This window comes from Cygnus atratus, chromosome 1 (genome assembly GCF_013377495.2).
Source record: "Cygnus atratus isolate AKBS03 ecotype Queensland, Australia chromosome 1, CAtr_DNAZoo_HiC_assembly, whole genome shotgun sequence".
Lineage (NCBI taxonomy): Eukaryota > Metazoa > Chordata > Aves > Anseriformes > Anatidae > Cygnus > Cygnus atratus.
In genome coordinates, this window is record NC_066362.1 from 72,591,708 (window position 1) to 72,613,257 (window position 21,550).

Below are 21,550 nucleotides of genomic sequence, written 5' to 3' on the forward strand. Positions count from 1 at the left end.
GTAAATTACAACTCTATCCTTTGAAGACTTCAAATTTTATTCTATTTTACTAACAGCTAAAATGCAGGAATAATTGTAGAAAGAGATTCTAAACGTTGCTGCATAAGCCGTGCTTTCCAGAAAAGTAACAGTCATTCAGGTTCAAAACTCCTTACTAGGTTTTCTCAAGGCCTTTCTTCTGTTTGGAGAAGAATAACTTCTCCTGCCCTTCCCTCTGCATCCCTGCAGTGCCTCTTACGAGAATGGTACCATAGAAATACTACTCTACTACTCAGTGCACTGTCAAGAGACACACTATCAAGTCTCTCTCTAGATGAAAAATGATGAATGTAAAAATAGTGCACATAAAGCAACAGTGATAACTCAGATGACACTCTCAATTATACACATTTTCATTCTGCAGCTTGCCAGCCTTGTTTCTGTGCTTAGAATAAGTTCTCCACAGGCAGATTTAATAAGCACATAGAATTGATGGGGTACTTATTACAGTCTACTGAGTAGACTTCAGTTGAAATGTAAACTCCAGATCTGACATAGTGACAAAACAGCCTTAATTCAGATTTCTATCACAGTTAGCTGTGTGAATTTACATTGTAAAACAGTAATATTCATTATTTTAGGAAACAGAATATAACATTTCAACTCAGTGTCCAGTTCATGAATGCATTTTCACAAATTCACTCGCTTCTCAACCAAGCATTTAAAAACAAGCTAGAATCCTAAGGCCAGTTAGACTTAGGTACCAAGTGAAAGCAATGCTAACAAACGTATATTAAGCTCCTCTATCTTTTTTCTTTTACTTTCCAAAAATATGTCATATTCAATAGATTTGAATTCTTCCATAAAGGATACAAGGATTGTTGTCATCAATGCTGCAGTTATCCAGTATCAGGGGAATGCCATCTAACTCATATACCTAAATAAAAACAAAAGATTAATTTAACAAATTGCTCAGGAATACTAACTGTTTCATGCAAAAAATAATGCAAAAATGTAAAAGGGACATCTGTTTCATTGAAAATATTAAATGCAAAAAATAAATTGCAGAGTAAATTAGGTATTATTAACAGAAATTATCACAAAATAGTATTAAAAGCAGATAATTAATTAATTCCTCCTTCAGCTACCACGTTTGATTGAGGTATTTTTCCATTAAAGTTCTGTGTCATATGCTCCTCGCACTGAGCCAGAAAAGCTACACTTACTTGAAAGGTAACGCCTGCTTTCAGGAAGAATCATGGAAAACTACCAAGTGAATAAAAACATAAGAAAAAAGTTGTAAAATACATGTACACATACACACACAACTGCTAGCTAGTGTGGAGCCGCTTGTCCTCTTTATCTTCTGTACACAACCTTCAAAAGCAATGTGTTATCCGTATATACCTAAGCACAAATTCTTTGTATCAATGAGTCACTGACTTTTTTCCTTTGATAAGGTCTTCATTACAGTAATGGCAAACAAGTAAAGATGACATCTGTCTTTTTTATTTTATATATACAAAAATGTGAATTCTTGAACACCAATTTATTCATGTTTTGTGGATGACATAATGGCACAGAGTTCTAATGGATTCATACATGCATACCTAACCTCATTACCAAGAAGTCAGGTAAAGTTGGTGTTAACGATACATCTATAGCATAGGTATTTTAAGAAAAATACATTCCATAAGAAAATTACCTATTCTTTTAAGATACAATATAATACCATACATTGTCATGCATATTTATAGCTTTAGGAATTGTTACCTATTTAAACAAAAGCCTGTTCTGAATTTTCTGTGGAGTTTCAACCTTTGAAATATCTTGTTAAAACATAAGCATTTATTTTTAAATGACAAAATAATGCTATTTTAAGAAAACTTAACCACATGAGGATTAATTATATCCACATATTGTTAATATTCTTTAAGCTGCCTGGACATAGTTGTGAGCAACCTGTTCTAGATGAACCTGCTTTTGAACAGGGAACTTGGACAAGAGGTTCCTCCAGAGGCCCCTTCCAATCTCAGCCATTCTGTGATTCTGTGATATCCAAACCATACTTGTTCAAATCTTTTTCTTTTTCTTTTTTTTTTTTTTTTTAAACTCCGTGAAATTTAATTTAAAACTAAGAACTGTTGCACAAAGGATTTTAGGTAGAATATCAATTTAAGTTGTGTCATTCAAATTTGGCATTTCTCTCTCTCATCTTTTTTGCCCAAGGTCAAAAGCATTTCTATGTATCAAATACAACAGTGGATCAAAATTTATACTGCAGGATGGATCAGCTTTCTGACATGGTAAGAGAGTGAAGTTGGGTAGGAGGAAATTAAGATGTGATATCCAAAACAGATTACCAATCAGAAAAACAAGTTCAGAGAGAAATTTGAACATATTCTTATGAGTTCTTCTTTAGATAATCTCAAATTCTAACATAAGAAAGTAACAATAGCAGAGACAGAGAAGGTTTAAATTCAAAAAAAGCAAAGAGCATTGCCTGGTCTTAAGACCCAACTGGTAGATCTGTGCTAACATGCATGACTATACCTATATGAAATGCAGTTAATAAAGCAAGTTTTAAAATATTAATTCTTTCCACAACATTTTTGTGTGCTTTCCAAAGGTCATGCATCACGTATGATGTCATACTTCAAAGCTTGAACAAACGGTGACCTTTTAATAATACAGTGGTTGTGCATGTTTGGAAAACATTAGTTCTTTGATTTTTATGCTGTAGCAAGACCCTGATATGCCTGTAACGCTACCTTTTATTTTTCACCAGTGTAAATGTTGAACGGTACGAATTAATCTAGATTAAGCTAGTCAGCTAAATATTACTGTCAGCTAAAATAAACTATGTAATCTGTTTCAGTGTGATTCAAACAAGACATTCAATTAACAAAGTAAGTATTCTGCAAAAAGTAAAATCTTAATTAAAAAAAAACATGCTTCAAAAGTTACAGTGGGATTATAATGAGATTCGTTCAAAGTGAAAACAGGAGCATCAGACCACAACCTTAGCGATACCTTAATTTAAAAACAACTCACTAACAACTACAGTGTTAAACACCCACTGAGAGTCTCTTGAACAGCATGCAGTTTTACCAAGTTAAGTCTAGCTTTTGTTACGAGTACCCCAGCTTTAGTATGTCATCCGTGACTTACTACACAGTGAAATGAAACAAGGAAAAGAAACCTTGCCATGTGCCCAAGACAAATCTATATACTTCTCAGAGAGACTCGTGAGGTCAACTCCAAGAGCTCTGATTCCTGAGCAACCACTGCTGGAGAACTTCCAGTTCATATTGGCTGTTCATGAACCACCAGCTGATCCATCAAAACTGTATTTTATGGTAACCTAAAATTCATGTCAGTGTACTGTAATAACCTGGACTGCAATGTAAGCCAGTTCAGCTCTCCATGTAGTAGAGCCAAAAATGGAGTGCCATAGATCAAAGGAAAGAATCACCGTCCCCCAGGCTGACCCACTTGCATGTTGAATCTCTCTCAAATCTTCTCATTCTCATCAGCCTGAAGAAAGGGCAGTTACTGTAACCTTCCACAATGGCAGATTTTGTAAATATCAAGAAAAACATCACCCTAAGCCTCAACTTCTTACACAGATTTATTGAAACTGTAGTGCCCAATATGAAGAGTTTAGTGAATTTTTCCAAGTAATTATTGGCGTTAGAGTTCTTCCTTTGAAGATAAATGCAGTATGGAGTAAGGCTGTGTACCTTTTCCAGAGACCTTCTGCAATGCTTGGGAAAGGAGTCAGTATTGTGCAAGCCTCAGATCTCACTTAACATAAAGTGCAAAAATATCCTGAAAAGAAACATGTAGCAGCTGGTGTGAAACTGGCTGTAATCCAACCAGATTTCCAAAGAAAATATAGGCAGAAATTAAAGAATAGGACAGTTTTGGTGTCTGTCTTATTATTCACATTAGCTTGTGTTACAGAAGATCATTAAATCTATTCTCCATTTACACAACCGACAGCATAGCTGGCCAATAGCATGGAATTGCACTAGACCTTAAAAACACTAGGTTATTTTATCATGTAGAACTATGGTTTTACATGCACATACAAGATACACACACACACACGATATATATACATGAGATGTACATATATCTTAATCTCATACGTACACACATATACATATATCTGAGATTATAAACCATACACAAATATATATATATATGGTTTATTCTGAATGCATTTAAATATTAAAGGAAGCTGCAGTCTATGTGTAGGCTGAAATCTTTATGTAAATCTTTATGTAAATTTAAAAAGTTACTTAAAACAAGCTTAAACTTAAAAGCATATAGCTCTATGGTAGTGATCTCTAGTGCTTCAGTCAAGTCAATACTGCAAATTTTGCCTTAGTGTTATTGTGTCAGTTTCTGAAGTTGTTTTCTAAAAACCAGAAAAATGGAAGACTCAGCATTCAAAAGCAGGTGCGTTTCTCTGTTGGTTACGAAAGATATCTTTCATAATATAGCTTTATACTACCTTTAACTTGTTTTCTGTACTTGCCTTGAAACACAATGAAGATCTATATCATGTCAGTGAGAAATTTAACTGTATGACACTTAAAAGAAAATGCTTTCCCTAGGGACGGAGTGATTGCTGTATTTTTTCCTCACATAATTTCTCTTTCTCTTTACCTGTAATTTAATAGTCTATTTCAATTACTTAAAACAGACACTAAGCAGAATGATTTCAGCCCACATACACAAAGCTACTACATAAATATTAAACAAGAGCTTATGAAAGTCACCAAACCAGACCATATATGCCCACTGCTCTCAAAGCCAAGGAATAATATATCGTGTTTTATTTGGATGGTTTGGGATATGCAAGTTCTGAGGGAAAAGGCATGCTTTTTCTCTTGAAAAACAATTTAAAAAAATATCAGATCCAAACTAAAGCTTTTATGTTATCCCACAAAATTTGCATATATAATACAATATGTAACTACAGTCACTAATATATAAAGACACTATCATACTTCAAGAGATTCATCTGAGCAGGACTACCTCTGATAATCTCTCTGTATTTTCTTATGAAGTTCATATAAGTAATTATCATTAACATAATCATTCACAGCAGAGCCCAAAGAATGTATAGATTAATCATATATTGTTTCTTGAATCTTTCCCTCTAACAGCAATGGAGCCAAGCTCAGGGGTAAGAACGCAAATTCTCTAAGCATGACAGTGCTTGTTGCAGAACAAGAAACCTGCATACATCTAGCAAAATGCAACCAGAATGTCCAGGTCCAGTAGCTATACAGAGAATAGCAAAACCTCCATCAAAAATACCCTCTTCAAACCAACACTTCTGGCATTAGAAACGTTATCTAGTCAACTAAAATAGTAGTATTACCCAGTAAGAACGTTTATGCCTTTAGATAACAACAGCTTCAACATAAATTGTTCTGCCAGAATGCAATTGAGTCTGTCTCTAATCAATGCAGAAGGCAGAATCAGAAGTATGCTTGTTTCAACCACAGAAATACTTCTATTTCTTAGAAGTTCTGTTTGCTGTAACTACAGATAAGCAAAAGGAAATGTGTTCTCACAAATATAAATGGACTACTAATAGTTTCAATAATCCCTGCTAACACTGTCACTCTTTTTACATATTACTGACAAGCACATTGACAAATAGCAAGACAAGGTTGTAGCTTAAAAAAGTGTGTTGGGGGTGTGCGTAATGGCAGTAAAACACACCTCTCTAGAAACAAGTTGAAAAACAGAAACAAGCAATACTTATTTACATGAAGAAACTCCAGATACTACATTCCTTACAGATCACCAGTTTCCAGCCAGAAAGAAGTTGTGTCCAACAATGCTTAGCTCCAGAGTATTAAATTTTGATTCATATTATGGAACATTATGGAAGAAAAAAAAAAGGTTTCTGTGAGCTACTGAACCAACATACTTCATGTTTTTATGGACTTTTACGTTTTTTTTTTACTTTTATGGACTTTTATGGTTCCTTTACTTCACTCTCTGCAATGCTTCTAGTTCTGCCACACAGCTGAATGTGTAGAAACACCCAAGAACACATGGTTCAGAGGTACATTTGCTGATCAGTTGCCAAACGTCAGCCTTAGTTTGCAGTGGATAAGGGATTGATCTGCCACTATTCAACCTCCCCTCCCATGATCACTGCTTTGGCTTTCTCATTTACCTATTCACTCATTCTCATTTCTGGTACCCATATAGATACATTTTTTTGTTAAATTTGATTTAAACCAGCTAATGGATATAAGAGCTGGAGAAGGAAAAGGAAGGGAGAAGGGAAAGAATAACACATCTGGGATGGCACAACCACAGAAAACCTAAAGGACATATTAAGGTCATTGAAAAACCTATTGACTGTATTGTATGAGGGAGCTGGGCTTGTTCAGCCTGGAGAAGAGGAGGCTCAGGGGCGACCTTATCGCTCTCTATAGGTACCTTAAAGGAGGCTGTAGTGAGGTGGGGGTTGGTCTGTTCTCCCACGTGCCTGGTGACAGGACGAGGGGGAATGGGCGAAAGTTGCGACAGGGGAGTTTTAGGTTGGATGTTAGGAAGTACTTCTTTACCGAAAGGGTTATTAAGCATTGGAACGGGCTGCCCAGGGAGGTGGTGGAATCGCCATCCCTGGAGGTCTTTAAAAGACGTTTAGATGTAGAGCTTAGTGATATGGTTTAGTGGAGTACTTAGTGTTAGGTCGGAGGTTGGACTCGATGATCTTGAGGTCTCTTCCAACCTAGAAATCTGTGTCTGTGTCTGTGTCTATTTTCCCTTTTCTCTTATTACCCTAGATTATAAAAATTATCTTCTTTCAATATATGTTTTGAGCTGAATCATCAAAATACCAACATTGATCTTACATGAAGCAACAGATGGATTTAGTTAATCTTTGAACTTATCTTCTAAGGAAACTACATTTTTTTCCCTACTGTGTAGCACGATGTATGCCTGATAAGCTTTTCACGGGAGATGCATGAACCTTGTCATTTGAGACAGCAAAGAATCTATTCAGATAGTTTCTGTCCAAATTGATAATTCTATGAAGTTTCAGAAAAATCAAAGAGAATTAGGGGATCAAGGCTGAAGCATCAGACAAAGGGTTGTTGCTACTGGTTTGTACTTTACTTGAAGGTTGATGCAGGCAGAGAGAGTTCCTATCCTGTTTAAGATCTTTATCAGAGAGCTGGAAGAAGAGAGAATGCACCCTCACAGAATTTGGAACAACTCCATACTGCCGATACTATTAAGAACCTCTCAAAATTCAGTGATGACAAATGCAAAGACCTGTGCCTGGAACAGACTAATTTCTATTAATAGACTAATTTCTAGGCTGGGGACTGGCTGGCTGTATATGCAGCTCAGCTGAAAAGGACCAGGGGACAGTAGGCCAAAAATAAGTCAGCATGCTCTGGTAGTGATGAAGTCTAACAGCATCATAAGCTGTATCAACAGGAACACAGCCAGTAGATCAAGTGAAGCAATTATTCTCCTTGGTACTCATTAAGCTGCAATCAACTCAAGGGGCTGAGGCTATGCAATGTGAAAAGAAGTTGAGGGAACTATTTTTTTTTTTTTTTTTAGGTTGGAGAGGAAAAAGCTTCAGGAGAACCTGATAGATAGCAGCCTTCCATGCCTACAAGGCAGAAGACTGAGCCACTCTCCTAACTCAGGTTTGCAGTGGTTTATCAGAGAAAATACAGTCATAAAAATGAAACAGAGAAGGTTCAGACTGGATATAAAGAAAAAAAATTTACTATGAGGATATGGAGCAGGTTGCTCACTGACACTGGATTCTCTCTCCTGGGGGTCTTCAGGACTTGTCTGGATAAAGATCTGAGCAACCTGATCTGAATTGCAGAGAGATCGGGACAGATTGGAGAGCTGGGTGAACACCAACCACATGAAGTTTAACAAAACCAAGTTCTGCACTTGGGATGGGACAACCCTGGCTATACGTACAGACTGGGCGACGAGACGCTGGAGAGCAGCCCCTCAGAGAGGGATCTGGGGGTTGTGGTTGACAGCAAGTTGAATATGAGCCAGCAGTGTGCCCTGGCAGCCAGGAGGGCCAACTGCATCCTGGGATGCATCAAGCACGGCATTGCTCGTCGGTCGAGGGAAGTGATTGTCCCGCTCTACTCTGCACTGGTGCGGCCTCACCTTGAGTACTGTGTGCAGTTCTGGGCACCACAGTACAAAAAGGACGTGAAACTGTTGGAGAGTGTCCAGAGGAGGGCGACGAAGATGGTGAAGGGCCTAGAGGGGAAGACGCATGAGGAGTGGCTGAGGTCACTTGGCCTGTTCAGCCTGGAGAAGAGGAGGCTGAGGGGGGACCTCATCGCAGTCTACAACTTCCTCGCGAGGGGGAGTGGAGAGGCAGGTGACCTATTCTCCATTATCACCATGACAGGACCCGTGGGAACGGTGTGAAGCTGAGGCAGGGGAAGTTTAGGCTGAACATCAGGAAGAGGTTCTTCACCGAGAGGGTGGTCGCACACTGGAACAGGCTCCCCAGGGAAGTAGTCACTGCACCAAGCCTGTCTGAATTTAAGAAGAGATTGGACTGTGCACCTAGTCACATGGTCTAAACTTTTGGGCAGACCTGTGCAGTGCCAGGAGTTGGACTTGATGATCCTTATGGGTCCCTTCCAACTCGAGATATTCTACGATTCTATGATTCTATGATTCTAATTCAGTTTTGAACAGGAGGATGAACTACAGATCTCCTGAAATCCCTTCCAGCCTGAATGACTGTAAGGGTAAGACACTTCCATCTCACCCCAACAAAAATAAAAGGGCTAAGACCATGAGAAGAAGCATAAGCCCATTATTTACTTTCCATTTGTTCAAGACAAGGTTCATTCTACCTTAATATGAACTTTTTCTTTTGCTTATAAAGCTGGAAAGAGTAGCTAGAATATTTATCAGATTATGTAACAACCAGAAATAGTTCTAGAAAATATATTATGATTCTTGCCCATTAGTGGAATAATCCTGCATATTCATTGACCTCTCACAACAGAGAAATCTTAAAAACAATATATATTTAAGATGCCAGAGTGTTCATTTAAATGTATTCTTATATATATTATATATATATTCATATAACTTTAATTATCTGTGAATGAATAAATTGGATTTCTCAACTATCCAAACTAAAACAAGCACATCTTTTCTAGACTACAAGGTAAGAGTTTTGCACAATCCAATGTATTGAAAAATAATTGAGCTGGCTGGGAAGAAAACAAATAAAGTAATCAAAGTGAGGTCTAAGACTGTGATACACGACAAAAAAGAGTGAGAGCAAAAGCAACATGGTTAACCTAATGCAGAAGTTTGCTAGGCAATACAATATCCTTTAAATAGCTTCAAGGAAAAAAAGTATACTGTCTACAGTACAAGAAGTAATGGGCCTAAAGGAGAGAACATTCATATTACACGTTCAGAAAATATTTTTTTAACAGTAATGGTTAGTCAAACACTGCAATGCACTGAAACATGAGACCTAAAGACTCCTGGAGTAGGCTTCAATATTGCAAATCTCCACAGATGAACAGCCAAATCTTAACCATGAATACTCTAACCACTCCTGCTCTGGACAGGTGAATAGTTATGACCCATTAAATCCCTTCTTTCTGCAAGTCTGCAGGACTTTTCCAGACAGAAAATCATACTAGACTAGGTCATGCCAAAGAAAAGTGTCGCCATGAAGTGCATGCTAGGGATTTGCTAACAATCTTTGGTCACTGTTAAAGATATGTTTAAAGACTTCTGAATGTACCTTATCAGAACTACATAATGACTACGCAATGAGAAATATATCCTTGAGGCCCTGCCACCAGACAGGCTGACCAAGAGGAGTCAGATTTCCTCTAACACCTGTTCAACAATATAGGTGATAAGTAAGAGTAATTGAACATCTGGACAGAACACAGCATTCAGATTTGTGTAACAGAGCAGCTTAATAGGAGGAGGAATAAATCAACTGATTAGGTTCTTCCACACCTATGATGGTGCTGAAAAAAAGATTTCATCTTGTTAATTTGTGAGTTTGTTTTTTGTTTGTTTTGTTTATCCAAGCAGCAGAAGTGACAGGAGATACACAGATTTTACTTCAAGAAAGAACACTTCAGTCCCTTAGTGCTAGTGTATTCCTAGGCCTACTGCAGACTACAGGCACTTTGGCATAGAATAGAGGTAGTTGTGGCTTGCAGCAATCAAGTCTATTATTGGACTTCACCACATCCTGCAGATCGACTGAAATACTTGTGGACAGAGGCTCCTTTCTCCAGCAGACTTGCCTGGCTAGTCTGAGAGCTACTTGCACTACTGTGAATGACTCTGAGTGCTATCTTTATGTCCATTTAAGTGAAGGCAGTGTCCCCAGAATACTCTTCCCCTTACTGTACTGTTAAGCCTGTACAGCAAAATTGGCCAACTGTTTTAATATCTGAAATTCAGAAGTCATGGCAACAAAGCTTATTGCTACTGCTACATTAACTTTGGATATATTCTCTCTCTACTAACATTGTTTCCTGGATAGACATTAGGTTTATTTCAGCTCTCCCAAGAAAGGTGACCCTTTCATCTTTCTGGGACGAAAATAAAACTTAGAATCTAAAAGCAGGATTTCTTTGTGATATCCTAAAACTCTCTGAAGAGGACTGGTTTAGAAGATGAAGGTTTTATCCTTACAGAGGTGGAAGGAAAAAGAAGGTACCTAGCAGTCAATTACGACTCAGCCAAAAAAAGCAGAAGCTAAAGAGTGTCCAGCTACTAGAAAAGGGTAACAAGCCATCTCAGTTGCTGAATATTTTTTCCATCAGTCTTTCCAAGGCAAAACACAGGAGTTTCCAGCCATTGAGATGATAATATAAACACTTAGAATTCAGAATAGGTTCCCACAAAAGACAGTAACACAATTGGTTCATTTGTTTTTAAACAATTCAGCTTTCATCATTCACTTATTTACAGTTCCTGAAACAGAAACCGCTTTTCATGAACAAATAGATACTGCCACAAGGAGCAGTCCTTTTTTTTTTTAAAAAAAAGGGTTAGATCTGCTACTTAAATGGATAAAGTAAGGTCTAACACAGCTGGATTTCACTTGAAATACCAAATATTTTCTAGTGCAGTCTTTGCCTATTCTAGCAGCTGGAGTAAGAAAAAAGCAGTGATGCTAAGTATCACCCAGTATTAAATCCCTGTGATTTATATCACTTGAATTTGTACAAATTTGCATCAGCAACAGAGTATACATGACTATTTCTAGTCACTCACTATCTTATTCTCAGCCCACTAAAGCCAGTAATCAGACTGTCTTTGTTGATTTTCAAAACATTGTCATAAAAGAGGTTCTCCTAATTTTTTTTCTTTCACTGGGACAAAAGAAAAAAGAAAGTTAAAGGAAATTAAATGTAAAAATCAGCAATGTGACTAGAACTGTGCTGAGGACACATCTTATAAAATATCATTGAAATTTCAAGATTGCATTTTGTTCCAAATCAGAGTGAAAATGAAAGACTTCAAACTATTCCAGAATTATGAAAAAATACTGAGATAAAGGTTGGGCAAATCACATGATTCATTTCAGCCATTATAACTATCACTCCAATATGAAATTCCAAGCCATTTGGCCACTGTTTCCATGGCTAGGATATTTTTGCCTTCCATGTCAAGATTAGCAAAGCATTTTAGGCATCTCTCAATTAAAATGAGGGAGTTTTGTTTATTGGTTTTTGTATTTTAAGTTGCTCATATGTAATATATATATCATGCTGGAATAAATTTTCTTCTGGATAAAAATTCCAGACATTCAATAAAATATCCCAATTATGAAAATCATTTAAAGAAAAATAGCTTACCACCAAACATTTCTGTTGATTTCCTCATTATCTTTTACACATGATAACACTCTTCTAGCCACAAACTCTCAAAACAGTTGTGAGAACCTCTATTAGCCTCTTCACTCTATTACTCATGACAACTTTGGTACTTCACGTCTCCCACGACAGCCTGCATACCTGCTTTGGTGCTACACTCTCTCAGTATTTCAATTACTCTTTGAAACCCAGTTCAGCTGAAATAACCCTGAAAACTGCCAGCTGCTTACAACTTTGAGTAGAAATGGAAAAGAAGCCAAAACAATTCAAATTCATACCTGTACTCTCTTTTGATTAATACATACCCTCACTGAGGCCACATGTCATCACTTTCTCACATTAACACAGTATTCTGAAACTCCCAACATTAGGGATCAAAACACTTCCTCAGAAATGTTTGAATTCAGCAAGCAAAAATAAATACCAGATACACTATGCTCCAACAATGACTTTAGTAGTGTTCAGGATTACTTGACATTCTCTTTTTATTTCAGATTGAACCAAGGGTTTAAAAAAAATCAGTGTCACACATATAAACTAATCTGTGGCAAAGATATCAACACAATACTCAAATGATGAAAATAACATGTGGAAATAGATCCAGGATTATTTCAAAACATATAATGATTTGTGCTTGTGATTGCTGCATTTCATGGTAAATTTCTGCAGCTAAATACAACAGCATGTCATACTGAATTGCAATGCTTGGAGCGCACTGACAGACATAAGACTAGAAGCACTAGTCTTCTTACCAAGTGGTGGCAATTTCCCATAATAACACACCCCAGAGTTTCCTATTGCAATTATGAAGTGACTTTAGTAGTAATAAAATGTTTTAAGGAACTGTAAAGAATAAGTTCAGCATATTTATATCATCCCAAACTTCACAGCCAAGAAGTGGGGGAAAAAAAGGAAAACAGGAGAAAGCTAGTAGGCTTGAAAATTGAAAACAGCACAAAGACATTATTAATGATATTCGCTATTCTGTTTCCACATTCCCTTGTATGCAGGGCTTACAAGATTTTAGTGATGAGTCAAAGAACAAACCACCAATTTTCTACTATGTGTGTAAATGATGTGCACTCTATTACATGCAAGTATAAAGCTATCTTTGATGGCAATTATATTTTCACTAGGTTAAAGCATAGTAAAATAAAGCAAGTGTTTCAGGAAAGGACTGTAAAATACCTTTCTATAACTCTGCAGAGACTGTAAATGGTAGATTGCAGGACTCAACTGATTACTAAAGGCAGAAGACAGTTCAATGGTGTTTGCTGTTTGTGTTTTAAATCAGACAAGCCAAGGAAGCCTTCAGAAGACTGACAATGTGACACAACTTCATTTCTTAATACTACAGGACAGAATACTTCTGACTGAACAATGCCAACCCTACCCATCATTTTATAAGAAATGTTACTTTTTCCAATAAATATATAAATAACAGAATTATGTTTTTTCTTTCCAAAAGAAAAAAAAAATCAGATCTTGCAATTACAGTAATTGCTTTGTTTCAGGACTACAAGCTGTGGTCTCAAATTTCTGCAAGGCAGTAAGTACAGCCTTTTGGGGACAGCTTGAAAGGAAATCAATGCAGGTGCCTAAGTCTGAAGTTGTGGGGAAGGAAGTTTCAGATCTACAGTATTTGGCTGAGACTGTTTTATATCTTCTTCCCAATGACTAACTTTGTTTCCATATGTTACCTTCATGTCACAGTGTGTTCTTCATCCAAAACAGAACAGGTGGCACATCTTTTCAAACAAAGCAAAGCAAGAACACTTTCTTTCATTTTTCAAAAAATAAATTGGCTTCTTTTTTATCTTACAAGCCAATACAAAGTATCAGTTCTGGTCTTAGTACTTCCACTTAAAGGTCTTCCATTTCTTCCAAGAAATTTTATAACCAAATTCAGTATTTTTTCATTTATTTATTCAATGCGTAGTACACAAACCCCAACAACTTTTACTGCAACATTCAGTAAAGGTAAGAGAATGTTGAAATGTTCAGCTTAACTTCACAATAAGGACTAGGTCATCTTTTAAGGATGATCCAACATCCTGCTCTTTTCAATCCTCTTTCACAAGCTCTGAAAACTCAGCTACCAGTTTCTTCCCCCAACCTAGAACAGAAATTAAAACCTATCACATTTGTTTCACACATAGCAATAACAGACTGACTGACAAGTGCTGCAGTTCACATATTAACTTTTTATGCCTCTTTCTGCAATTGTGCTTTTGTAGAAAGCACCTACTGCAAAGTAAAACAAACTGCTTGTAAGCAGTGTCAAAAATAAGAAGTGTTATCATAAATTAAATGACTATAAAAGGAACAGAGTGACCTTTGGTGCAGTGTTTACAAGGCAGACAATTTATTCTTTCATGACTGAAATAATGCCACAAACTACTTCAGCAACATTTTTGCTGGGAAAACTAGTCATACAATTTACAAATAAAAAACACTTGTGTTTAAGAACACTGCCTGATGAAGATCACTCTCTTGAAAACAGAGTATTTGAGACAGCCTAAATGATTTCTTACACACTGAAACCAAACATTAAAAGAAAACAGAAAACTTTCACTGAAGTATTTAAAAGATTTCATGGTTTTAATGCAAGGGAAAGGTGTGGCATGAAAAAAAACACTTTTCAACAGAAAAAGTGTTAAAACACATTAAGAGAGGCTTTATTCAAGTTAACAATAAGTAACAGGATGTGTATATTCTTCTCGTGGCATGGCACCCTGTGAAAAAAACGACGACTTTCAACAAGTATTATTTTGCAAATTTGATTTTTAGCATTTATTTCTCAACAGTTGTTTTATATAAACTAGTCACTTAATGAGAAGTAGGGACACGAAGGTGTTTTGCACTGCTAACCTACTGTGGTGTGGCTAGCAGTACTACATGCAAATAAGAAAGTGAAAATATTGATGTATGAGAAGATGACAAAGCAGCTTTTTCTGTCATTTAAGGGAAAAATATTAACCTAAGGTTTCTAAACTAGTAATAGTTGCATTAAAGTGTAATTCTTTACCAGCTTAACTAAATATGCGGGGGAAAACCCTCTATGAGCATACTATTCAAGCATGTAATGTTTCTTACATTTTAGAATAAAAAGGTTTTGCTTTGGAGTCTTTTCTTTGTAGCTCATATACAAACATATCCTCCAGCATTTTGCTAATAATGGTATTTCATTTTTAACTGAAAAATGAATCTGAATGTTGATCCTTTAGTTACTGTTCATCATTTTTGATACATGCAACATCTTTCGCTAACCTAACTGCGGTTTAAACTGCTAGAGAATTTTCCCATTGACAAACACTACACTGCGCAATTCTGATGGCATAAAGTTTTTATAACTTTTCCATTATAGTTTTGGAAAGTCCCAAATTATCAATGGCAAACCAGAAAAGGATTCAGAAAGTAAACTAAATTGTACTCTGTATAATAGTTAGCACTTGGACCTTTCCAACAGTTCTGTTAACTGTACCACTTTTACAAATTTCTACAAACAATACATAAGAGCAGAGTAAAATCCTTATATCTTACAGTATACTCTTGTGACAGCTGAGGAAATCAGCTGTCAAATGACATGGTCCACTTGCTTCATAACCCATCTAAACTGCATACTAAAATGCCACTACAAACTCTGTATGACTGTCCCCCAAAGCACCCTTTGACAAACAGAATAATGCAACACTCAAAGTTCCTGCAGGGTGAGAGCTATCTGTGTTTTCAGACCTATTTTAAAGAAAAACAAGCTACTGGAAAGGTTAGAAACTACAGAATGCCACAGTCGTTAATAGAGGAGCAGGGTATAGCAGCTTCAAAACCATGTTCTGTAATTCAAGAGACCTAGAAATGAACTAATAAGTTGTCAAATGTTTACCTGCAAAGAACTTTTTCAAGTGAGTGTCTCGATTTTAGATGGCTCAAGCCAATGAGACCTGAGGTCTAGTTCCTCCTACTGTGATCAAAACAACTACAAGAATGATTACAGAAGATGTAGAACATTGGGTAGAAGAAAGAGAAAGAATCATCAGTTGTTAGCTAAACAATATACTACTGAAATCTGAAGGCTCCAACAAACTTGGCTTGTTCCCGCTCATTTCAGCAGAGTTTCTAATTGCATTAGAAGAAGATACAGGGTACCAGGCTTCAGCACTGGCTTGTGGCTGCCCCGTTTGTCTACTGTTAGGGTGGTCCCTGAGTGGCTGCTGACTCATGACAACTAACACTCCTCTAGACAACATTTGGGACTGGTTGGGTATACAGCACAGGCCTTGGACTCTTCCCAATGAGAGGTATGGGAAAGGCAGTTCTGTGATTTGATTTTGGTGTGGAAAGACTGAGGTGGACGTGCCCTAAAGGGACAATTCTTTCATGTGGATGTGAGCCATGCCGCATTTGGCAACTTGCCCTCAAGGTTAGAAATGGTCCCTAACACATTTTATTTGCTGTATCTGCTAGGGACTAGCCCAGACCTCACATGACATTGACTGTATTTCTTTGCTGACAATCCTGACTTATGGAAAGTCAAATGATTATTCACTACATTTACCTGAAATTCTGAGAATAAGCATTTTCCTTTAACGATTCAGCAAGCGTAACCTTTGCACAGGATCAGAATCTCTTATTAAGATAAATTTAGCCACCTTCTTGAGATTAAGATCAACTTCACATTTAGTAAAGAACCCTGATGTTGTGATTTATACATCTAAAAAAGCCATATATTTAGTACGTATGATATACAATAACTCAGGTATGCATGCTCTAGCACTAAATTTCATGTTGAAAGCTTGCTAATGCCTCAGGCTCTTCAACGAGATGATACATGAAGCTGTACATAAGTAGACTACATACTAGTTTCTTAATTTACCTCTAAATTACAACTATCAGAGTTTTTTTCAAGTGTTTGTGTCTAAATTTCTTGCAGTCTGGTAATAACAACTGCAGGTACCGTGAAAGTAAAATTCCCAGCTTCTAGCTGAATTCATGCATCTGTGATGAACAGAATTCTATTTTTTTGCAAATGAATTTGTAACGGTGTTGTTCAAATTGTTTTAACAAGTCTATAATAAATGCATCCTTTAAAACAGTCAATTTAAGTAAAAATATCTTGTAAAACAAGGTATATATCCACAGGCAGAAAGCAAATTGTATACAAAACTTAAAATATTTTCTTTAGTTTTATTTATATTCTTATTTCCTTTCCCCTCTTGCAACAAATCATGAACTTCACTACAGGTTTGTATCTATGAAATCAAGACTGCAGATTCTATCTGAAATCTAGAAAGACCTCTTCAAGGTAGCTTCATTACTCTACATTAAATGTATATATATAAATAAAACACACACAGCTATTACAGCTTCTTGAAATGAAATACACATAAGCACAGGAAGTCTTCCTAACAAAGTCCATTAAAGAAAAAAATGCTATCTCATGAGTGGAGCCAGAGGATCCATTTCAATAGCTGAAATGTGTTTAAAAAATAAAATAGTGCAAAGACAGATAAGAAATGATTCTTTTTGAATTCTTAAGGTCTACAAATCACTATTCATTCTTTTTCTGGGGCTGTTATTTTGTTGGTTGTTGCTTGTTTTTTGTTTTCATTTTAAGAACAAAGAAAACATCTATAGGATTTTATTAATAAACACTTTCCTTTGAAGTTGATTTTCAAAGGGACAGGTCGACACTTTTATAGAAAAGCCTGAAGGAGTAGGTTGACAGTAATGGTGGGTCAGAAGGTGAGAGCAGAAAAAGCACTGAATCAGAACACTGAAAAAGAACTGAATCTGCTGCCACCAGTCCGGTCTGTCATGGGGGCATTAAAAATTACATTTTTACTTTATAAATGAAGAAAGCATTTTTTAAGCTTTTCTCAGCAGCTACAAATTCTAAAAGCACTTTAAAGAAATGCATGAAATAGTGAGGTGCTCATATGAAACTATGACTCAAAACCTGGATATAAAAGAAGGGACTCCCAACCACCAAATTCTCCAGTTGCACTGCAAGTTCCAGAAGAACTGGCAGTAGTGAATGTCCTCTTAAACTGCATCAACTTCTCATGACTGGAGCTGTGGGGAGCTGGTATAACTGAGGGCACTAATTAGACCTCATTGGAAACACACCATTACATTAACATCTTAAGTTCAAGGGAACATAAGCTAGACCTAAGTTCAAGGGAACTTATCAGTTCTATTACTAATTTTCACTCAATTATTTCCATTTTTGTTGCAGGCAAAACACTACATTTCTGTTTATTATTTTTTGTTACTACAGTGTACAACAACTGCCTGAAATAAATCCTGGAATATTCCTGAATCAAAATGCAAAATCTTAACTTTACTTGACCTAAAGGGTGAAAGAACTTTAGAAAAGCTAGAAATCGTCCTAAAAAAAAAAAAAAGGAAAAAATTTGGAGGTAAACGTTGCAGTACTCTTACTACAACTCAACAGAAATGTCACCAACTTCAGTATGAATTCACTGAACTCCATAATTATGCTTTAGAACAGTAATTTCTAGACCAAAATCTGATCCTTTCTTACTGTCACAGAAAAAAAAAAAGTAAGCAACTCAAATATTTAGTTTGTGAATAATACAAAAACTTTGATTTTCTAAAGATAAAGCTAATCCACATCTTAACTGCAATTTCAGTATTTTGAAATATCAGTCAGATTGTAATAACGTAAAATAGTAAAATAGTCTGAATACACCACCTAAATAGTTACTGGACTGAAATGAAAAATACTGGATATTTTTACTTCAGAGACAGTCAACAATCTAGCAGTTTTTGTTACACTTAAAAGCAGAAAAATTATATTCCTGAAGTTATACAAGCAGAATGAATCTCGAACTCAAAATACTGCAACAACATTGGTTATATCCGTAAAGATTCCAAACAGAACATTTACATTGATTGCTTTGTTCCTCAGAAAACTGTCCTCAGAGGATAATCATTTCCATGATTTGCACTGTATCTAAATTGCACAGTAAAATACATACAGTGCTTGCGACTTGCATAGTTTTTGGCATTTGCAGTTTGCAAAGTACAGATGATTTGTAAAGTAAGAATTTTCAGCCTCTGTAAATTCACATAATTTATGTTCATATTTTTTCTTATTTTCACATTTTTCAGTGATTATTAGTTTTTGCTTTTCACATCACTAAGACTGCCCCATAGATCATTTTGAGAGATGACCCAAAACAGCGTCTTTCCACCAATGCAAAAAGAGCTAACAAGGTACACAGAACTTACTCTGTATTTTCTTTTGAACTTAGTAAAGTATCTTTTTCCCAGATACAGACCAAAAGTTATGATTTTTACTTGAGAAATTAGTCTCATATTTAGAAATTTATTTCACATGTACTGAGAAATACAATCTAAACACCACTTGTGGGAAGATCAGTAATCAAGTACATATAATAAAGCAATTAGTTTCAAACAAAAATATGCATCGCCTTCCATATTTTTCAAAGCACACACATGGTAGTAGATTGCAGCAATTGATGAGTCTGGGGTGAGGAGAATGTATATTCATGCATATGTTTATGTATTATACACACACATACTTGTGTATACATACACGTATAAATTATACGGATTACAGACACAGAATCAGAAATTGGCTAATTTCTATTGATTATCAATTTCCTTATCCCCTAAAATTATGGAAAATGCCTTGTTTCAAAAATAAGAACAATACATAGTAAAACGGGAACACCATTTTGATAGGCTATATCTGCAATTTTGGAAACAAACTGTTACAAGCACGAGTGAGTAGTCAACTTACACACAAAAGTAGAGCTCTCTTCTGTACTTCTTCAGATTACTATTTTTTTTCATCTAACAAGACATTTATGATAACCCACAAGAATGGTTATGTAATAGTTACTATATTGAACTTTAAACTTGCTTTATTTTGCAAAGAATGATTTTTGGCTCAAACCATCCCTTAATCATGTATCAAAACTGCCAACAATTTGTATACATATTTTAGCCATTTGGAACCTTCACATGCACATTTGTTTTCTCTCATTCCCCAATCAGTGGCAAAAAAAAATGTGCATTCAGAATTTGAGACTGTGAACATGCATTTGAAAATTTAGCAAGTCAGTCTTGGAGACAAGGATGGTCTGGGCATCCCATGTTTGTATTACAACTTCTCTTTTCCAAGCAAATGCATTGCTGCTAGAGGTGGGTAAACAGATGTGCAATACTGTTGTCTGTTCAGTCGCATCATCTCGTTCAGTCCATTATCAACAAACACTTAACCTTTTCCTATTCAGTAATAAACTTACTTGCAAGAAGAAAATGCCATTTGAGTCATGGTTGTTTTCTTGGATTAGAGAAGGAATGTGTGACAGAAGCAGTCCATCAGGATGTGTGATGGAAGCAGTCTGTGTTGTGGCATTTTCCAATGAGAACATGTGGAGAGATGACTGCAGAAACCTTACTCTAATCAACTGAAACTTAAATCAAGCCCTTATCTTGGCTTTTACAAATCCAGCTCATTCTGCATTTCCAAATAGCAGCGGATTAATTCAATACCTTGGTGCTCTGAATGTCAGTGCAGATCACTTGACAAAGTATTTTGGTGTAGCTCTCACTCCTGTACTACCTACATACAGACAGTGATCCACTCAAGAAACTTAAATAAAAATCAATAGGTTTTCCAGCGCAATTAATAGATCTTTGGTCAGTATCCCTCAATGACCTTTCAAAATCCTTCCAGTAAACCACTTCTGCCGTAACAATATGAACAGGTCTGACTGACTGCACATATGATGTGTGAACTTGGAGACATGAAACTCTAAATATGCAAATGTTAAATAATGAGTATATTTTTTTTTATCTTTGCCACTTCTTCACGAAAGCATTCACGGTCTTTTTGATTAAAGAATATTTTTTTTCAAAAGACGCAGTCAGTGCAAATTGCCAAAATAAAAATACCAAAAGACTGTGTAAAGGGAATATTAAGGCCATTCTGCAAAACTCAGAGAGAAGATCCTTGCTATCTATGAAGTCACTGAGCAATGTGACAATTAAAATACTTGACCAAAATCTCCTTAAAGACTATGACAAGTTTTCCTCTGCTCACTAGTTCTACCACCAAATAGAAAAAAGAAGGCATGAAAAGCTAGCTTTCTTCCAGTTCTTGGCTGTTGATAGCAAGGATATTAGATAATCTATAGCTAATAAAAGGATGCCAAAGTAATCACCACTGTTATTTTAATGTTATCAGAACCCTTTAATAATATCAGGTCTCTTCAGATAGCCCTGCATTTCAAACAGAAAGGTAACTGAATGGAATCCTGAAAACAAGACCAGAACAGATAGCACCTTTGCCTACATGGACATGTGCATCTTCCTTTCCAGTCCCCCTCCCTCCTCCCTACATGCAAATGAACAGCAGCACATGTTCACCTAGTGAAGATACTACTTAACACAATCTGTGACACTGTACTATGGAAATATCTCTCAAATGTCTAGTTTAAAAGAGCAAAACATGAACACAGAGAATACTGAATGCCAACTAGGATGATGCTTAAAAACACTTTGGTGCAGCAATGTTTTACTAAACCTATAGCAATGGGCAAGGAAGGACTTTTGCTTTCACAATGTTCACTTGTAACCTTCCCTCCTCCGAATTATAT

General features: G+C 36.2%; 1 protein-coding gene across 2 annotated transcripts in view; it reads right to left on the reverse strand.

The window, feature by feature from the left end:
* The window catches only part of ATXN10 (ataxin 10), a 116,050-nt gene that overhangs the window by 15,843 nt on the left and 78,657 nt on the right, over window positions 1-21,550 (reverse strand). For both annotated transcript variants that reach the window (XM_050708824.1, XM_035551024.2), the window contains exon 10: window positions 853-916. In XM_050708824.1, coding sequence (XP_050564781.1) covers window positions 853-916 — 64 coding nt within the window. The remainder of the gene's footprint in view (window positions 1-852; window positions 917-21,550) is intronic.